The sequence below is a fragment of the Leuciscus leuciscus genome (genome assembly GCF_965113295.1).
Source record: "Leuciscus leuciscus genome assembly, chromosome: 1".
NCBI classification, from domain to species: Eukaryota; Metazoa; Chordata; class Actinopteri; order Cypriniformes; family Leuciscidae; genus Leuciscus; species Leuciscus leuciscus.
In genome coordinates this window covers 79,515,983-79,522,658 of record NC_138725.1, presented here as the reverse complement: position 1 = coordinate 79,522,658, position 6,676 = coordinate 79,515,983, and the positions used below count along the sequence as shown (strand labels likewise).

General features: G+C 36.1%; 1 protein-coding gene across 3 annotated transcripts; it reads left to right on the top strand.

Moving 5' to 3' along the window:
- The first annotated feature begins 539 nt into the window (after positions 1-539).
- On the top strand, positions 540-6,066 carry sstr2b (somatostatin receptor 2b). Of its 3 annotated transcripts, none has more exons than XM_082162952.1 (3): positions 540-716; positions 1,861-1,965; positions 3,388-6,066. In XM_082162952.1, exon 3 carries the CDS (start codon positions 3,431-3,433, stop codon positions 4,640-4,642), a length of 1,212 nt encoding a protein of 403 aa, XP_082019078.1. In that variant the 5' UTR covers positions 540-716; positions 1,861-1,965; positions 3,388-3,430; the 3' UTR covers positions 4,643-6,066. The 3 variants fall into 3 exon arrangements, with proteins under 3 accessions (XP_082019078.1, XP_082019077.1, XP_082019079.1); XM_082162951.1 differs by having other exon boundaries at positions 3,384-6,065; XM_082162953.1 differs by lacking the exon at positions 1,861-1,965 and having other exon boundaries at positions 3,384-6,066.
- Positions 6,067-6,676: the final 610 nt, after the last annotated feature.

Below are 6,676 nucleotides of genomic sequence, written 5' to 3'. Positions count from 1 at the left end.
AGTGTCCCGATCCTGAGGCAGCGAAGCAGCCGTACACGATGAAGCTCATTCCCCCCGTCCTTCACAGCTGGTGTCGGTGTGAACTGCCCTTTCTCCTTTGAACAAAGTGTTGTGTATTATCTCAACAGAGAACATGTACCTTACAATCGACTCATGAACAGCCAGGTTTTTAGCAGTGCATTGGCAGCCTTTTCCAGCTTTGTGCATCTCTGTAATGCAGTTTTAAGGTCATGTGAAAGCTTTTGGGATAAAGGCGTGGTTCACACTGTCCAATCTTTCTTGAGAAGAACACGATGAACAGACAATTTAATCATGCACAAACACATCCGTGATGAAGAAACATCAGTCATATCTTTACTCAGACTACAATGCTCTCTTCAACACACACACACACACACACACACACACACCACACACCACACACACCACACACACCACACACACCACACACACACACACACACACACACACACACACACACACACACACACACACACACACACAGAGAGACTCTCTCTCTCTCTCTCTCTCTGAGAGGCTTGTCTCGGAACAGGTTCATATCTGTTCAGTGTCAGTTTCAGTTCAGATTGTATGGGATCAGATTGTGTTTGGATGTTTTGTAAGGGTTATTGCGATTCAGATGTTCTCCACATGTGCACATCCACAGAATCATGAGCTGGATCCTATTGCACTGTACACTGGACTCCAACATGAAGGTAAGAATGAACCATTTTAAACGTACATGTTTTTAAAAAAAGCATTTATATGTATTTTGTCGATCCGAAAATTCAATAATTTGATCATTCATGCGAATGTCTGCACTAAAAAGTATTTGAGGAAAAATCCACATGAACCAATGGATATTAATATACTGTAGAACAACATTTTCAGTTTCTAAATATTTTCCACATCATTTTCTTATTTTGATGTCCACTATGCATTAGTGAACCATGAAATGAAAGAGTTATATTGAGAGATTTAAGATGCATTATGAGCTTAAATCACAGATTTTGTCAGTGATTATTAACATGGGTTACATACATAGACAATGGTTTTGTTAACTTCATAATATTGCAATCTTTTTGATGGATAGAATTTCATGCATGTGCCCAAAAGAGACACTAATAAAACTAATGACAAATTAAACACCTTGCATTGATATTATCAGCTTTGTACTGGCAGTAGAGTGAATTCTGTATTTCACTGACTTTATTAGGTTTACTAAGCTTGTTTCCGCCATGGAATAATAATAATAATAATAAAAAGATAATTGCAAACTTTTCTCTCACAATTCTGACATTTTTCCACACAATTGTGAGTTATAAAGTCAGAATTGCGGGACATAAAGTTGCAATTGTGAAAAATAAAGTCCAAACTGTGAGATATAAACTCACAATTCGCATTTGTGAGTTTATATCGCAATTCTGACTTCTTTTTTCAGAATTGTGAGATATAAAGTCCCAATCGCGAGTTAAAAAGTCAATTTCTGAGGGGGGAAATAATAATGAGATTACAATTGCGACTTTTTATCTCACAGTTACGACTGTATATCTAATAATTGCGAGTTTGTATCTCTCAATTCTGACGTTATAACTTGTAATTGTGAGTTTTTATCATGCAATGTTTGGTAAAAAAAAATCTAAATTGTGAGATGTAAACCTGAAATTGTGAGGAAAAATTCCTGAATTTTGAGATAAAAAGTCATAATTACATTTTTTTTGTTTTAATTCAGTGGCAGAAACAAACTTCCATAGATAAATGTACACATGTTTCATGTAGGAGGTGATCATTGATTGTTCAGCTGTTCAGCCTGTTTGAACACCAGGCATGATTATGACATAAAGGTCATTGCTCTTCTAGGTCAGTGAGCACTACATCGCTGTACAGAGCCACATACAAAATATATTTGACTGGAAGCATTGATCATCCAACAACGGAATTATACCGCATTATACCAGCTTCAAGGTACAGTTATGTGATCGGAATTTTAGCTGTTATTGTTATTAAATTAAATCAGTAGAACCATCATATTCTTGAATAGTCCTTATTTATTCAGTAACATTTAAATAGTTAAACTCTGTCCAAGATTGTTTAGTATAATTTAAAAATGGGTTATTTTACCCAAAATTTGTGTTGGCTATGTGTTTTTTTTTATCACATAATTAACCTATAGCAACATGCTAACACAATTGAAATGAATTATGAGTCGTCTGTGTGGATATTGTGATGATGTTCCAAATCTGTCTCTTACTGTATGAGTTAGGATGATGATGTTTTAGACACACTAAAAATCTATCAGTTGTTCTTACTAACACTTTTTAGTTAACTTAATGTCTTAATTGTAACATTTTAGTAATCTGTACTATTCACATGCTGTGCCGTGGTTACTCAGAAAACCCAAGTTCAGATTAATTGATTGGTTTGAGTGCCATTTTGTCATGGAAAAAAATCGTTTTTGAGGTGGGGCAATTCTTAATATACTTTTTACTAATTTCCTCCACTTCTGCAGTTATCTTTCTCTAGTTGCATTCACTCATTTCCCAAAGTAATCTTGAATGTTGAATTGTCAACACAACTGAGAAATTTGAGAGAACATCACATAAGCTGACTACATAAATTGATGTTGATTTTCCTAAAAGATTTCCGTTTGACCTCACCATTATGGTGATCGGTGTTCCCTTTGGTTGGGCACTTGGAACTTCATTGATAGTTTTGTAATTCTCTTCCTATTGATGCAGCAATGCAACAAGAAATCACAGTTTGTTTTTTAAAGGAAGGGAAGTAATAAATAGTTTGCTTTTAAAATGTGACCTAACCTAACTAAATCACTAACTAGTCGATTTCATGTTAAATAAGGATGTTTTAAATTTTGTTTTAAAACTTTGAATTGGGTTGATATACTCTATATTTGTGACAATATCTTACAGTTGACCATGCTTGAGACTCACACAGACTTAAACATTCAGCATGAAAAACACAACAATGGTAACAACAATGGTAGCTATACTAAGTCAAAAGTAATTTTCAAGAACTTGATCTTTTTTAGTTACTAGAACTCTTGTGTAAGTGAACTATACTAACTTAGAATTTGTCAGTACCACATACTATTCCTATTTAACTTTACTTAGTTTTTTAAGACTATCAGTTTGCATGCTTTTTTTTAAGTAAATCTAAACTAATTAGATTTTACAGTGCAATAATTAGCAGCACCTGTGTAGGGTGTCAACAACAAGGCAGTATCCTTGGTTTTGGAACAAAGACATTATGTGTTGTTTGTATTAGGATTATCACTTATAACATGATGTATACAACAGTATTAACTCATTTACCATTATACTGTTTTATATACTGTAGCTCATTTACCATTATACTGTTTTCTCCAGGCAGTATGTCACACCTAATGGAATTGGGAATCTGAGAGAAATATATAATGGATCCCTGGACAATTTCCTTCTCACCCAGTAACTTCCCCCATAATCTGTCTGGATTCCCCATGTATGATGGCATTTTGCTCGACAACATATCCGAAGAAGGCCTGAGAAATGAGACCGACCAGAGCTTGACCAAAACTAACACAGTCGTCATCACCTTCATGTATTTTGCGGTATGCGCTATCGGTCTTTGTGGAAACGCTCTGGTCATCTATGTCATTCTGCGCTATGCCAAAATGAAGACGGTTACGAATATCTACATCCTGAACCTGGCAGTGGCAGATGTTCTGTTCATGCTAGGCTTGCCCTTCATCGCTATCCAGTTAGCGCTGGTGCACTGGCCGTTTGGGGGAGCTCTGTGCCGCGTGGTCATGACTTTAGATTCTCTCAATCAGTTCACCAGTATTTTCTGTCTGATGGTGATGAGCATTGATCGATACCTGGCTGTGGTGCACCCCATAAAGTCGACCAAATGGAGGAAGCCCCGTGTCGCAAAAGCCATCAACCTGGCCGTGTGGGTCGTGTCGCTCGTCGTCAACCTCCCAATTGTAATCTACAGTGGACTGATCACGAAACACGACGGCTGCTTCTGCACTATTGTGTGGCCAGAGCCGCAGGAGGCCTACTACACCGCCTTCATGTTCTACACCTTCTTCCTGGGTTTCTTCCTACCTCTAGTGGTCATAAGTCTATGCTATTTGCTCATTATCATCAAGGTAAAGTCTTCAGGAATCAGGGTGTGCTCTAGCAAACGAAAGCGCTCTGAGAAGAAGGTGACGCGAATGGTGTCCGTTGTGGTCGCCGTCTTCGTGTTCTGCTGGCTGCCTTTCTACATCTTCAACGTGACATCGGTTACAGGCACCATTAGCACAACGCCTTTTTTAAGGAGCATGTTTGCCTTTGTCGTGGTGCTGGGATACGCCAACAGCTGTGCCAACCCCATATTATACGCTTTCTTGTCAGAGAACTTCAAAAAAAGTTTCCAGAATGTTCTGTGCTTGAAGAAAACAGGTGGTTTGGATGATGTTGAATGCACTGACAGCAAACATAACAAGTCACAAACAGCGAATGATCCAAAAGAAACTAAAAATGGAGACCTGCACAACAAGAGTCTGAAAAAACAAGGGTCACTACTCCAGCAAACTATAAACTGTGTGCCACAGAACACATGGAATACACAACGAGAGAAAGAGGAAACACAGAAAATATGATTTCCATTTTAAAGCCTACAATGATGGCTTAGTTTTCTTAATTTACCGTTTTTGGTTACCATGCGATGTTTTCATTGGTTAACACCTGTAAAATGCATTGTTGTTAAATGTTACTCTGAAAATGTTATTTATAAAGTATATTTATGGAGTTCTTAAGCAAACCATGGTCACAATAAGAACAGGAGGACTAAGGAATTCTACAGTGTCATTGTATTAAAAGAGAAAAAAAATTTGTTTGTATTTAGTCATCTTGCATTTATCTTTTATCCATGGAGACAAAATCAAATGTAGTGTCAGTAGCAAACAACAACAACAACCATATATTATTCATTGCACTATAAAAATATGCTTTCTGAGTTTTTTTTACTCTACTCATATACTATGCAGAATTTGCAGAGTATAGCCCAAAAGATGCTGCTAGACTGTATAGAACGGCATTGAACTGTAAGATGTATCACTCTATTGTTGCATTGTAAACATGTAAACAATATTTTCAAGAGTTCGACGTCTAACTAATCTGACTGCTATTCATTTAGCCAAAAATTGTGCCAATGGTCTCTCTCATAATTTCCATGGCATCTAATGGGAATCAGTTTGATCAATAAATAGTCTAACTGTGCAAGGATTCTGGTCTCTATCCCAATGAACCAACATACGTTTAAGCTCAGACAGTCATCTAGAGAGATCGCAGAGATTTACTGTATGTTCCTTCTGAGACCAGGCAGGGACACATGTATCATGATCATGTTGACTCATAGATTTGAAACATATCTTGCCTTCTTTACTTGCTGACTAGTATTGATTGTTTACACTTTGAATGATGGCACACATAGCAACATGTCTGGTTATAATCTTTACCATTGCAAAAGGCTTTATTCGAGTCAGCATTTCCACCCTCTCTGTCCAAAAAGCTTTTGGCTGTTAGAAATTCTGCTCTCCGTTTTCTTAATTGCCTGTTGTCTAATGAATCATAATTCATAATAGAAAGTGTATCTCTGAGCATGTTGTATTTTGATTTGTAAACAGCATTCATTGCTTGGAGATTTATATTTTTTGGGACTGTCTGTGTTCTTTAAACAAATGGAATACATTTGGTCACTCATTAAAATAAAACTTCTGTGCTAATTTGCCCTCATGATGCCACTGTATTAAAGATGTTTCAAAGTTATGATACTGTGAAATATTATAGAATATACATGTTCATTATCTATCCTCTTGCATGAGGGTGTGATTGAGCTGGGCAGACATCAAGCGTCACCTGGTGGAGAGCGCCATCATCTGGTGACACACCAAAACACAGCTGGAAGAGTCAAGCTTACTCATTTCAAGAATGCCAACCAACTCTAAATGAGAAAGAAATTATGTTTCACACAAATAAATTAAGCCTATTTTAGGACGTTTTTTAAGGTCCCATTTGTAAACATTAGTGAATGCATTAACTAACATTAACTTATTAAAAAAATTCAACAAATATATTTGTAAATGTTGAAATTAGCATTAAGTAAGATTAATACATGCTTTAGAAGTCAAAAATAATAACCAAAATAATTAACTTTAAATTGTAAAGTGCACTTGTAAAGAACAACTGTCACACTAACAAATTTCTGTAGTTTTCACAGCATTATTACTGTAAAATGAGCAAATGCTTACTGTAGAACGTGTATGCAGCATGTTGCTGTAGATCTGCAAAGCATCATGGTCAATTTTCAATGGCAAGTAAATTCTACAGTAAAACATTTTTTTCTGTGAATCACAATACAGCAATTTTTAGCATGATTTTTTTCAGCCGTGGAAAGCTATGAGATTCCACACTTTAATCTGAATTTCATTTAACTTTAGAAAGGTAACTTTATTACCAAAAAAAATGTAAATAAAAAAATTATATTTGCGCATGATTTCGATAGATTTTTTTATCTGGTAACATTTGATAACGTCATCAGTTTGGAGAAGGATAGCATTGTTAAATACAAATTAAATTCGAATTGTGTATGTGATGTATTTGATATATTTCTAGCCGGAAATATGCACTTGGAT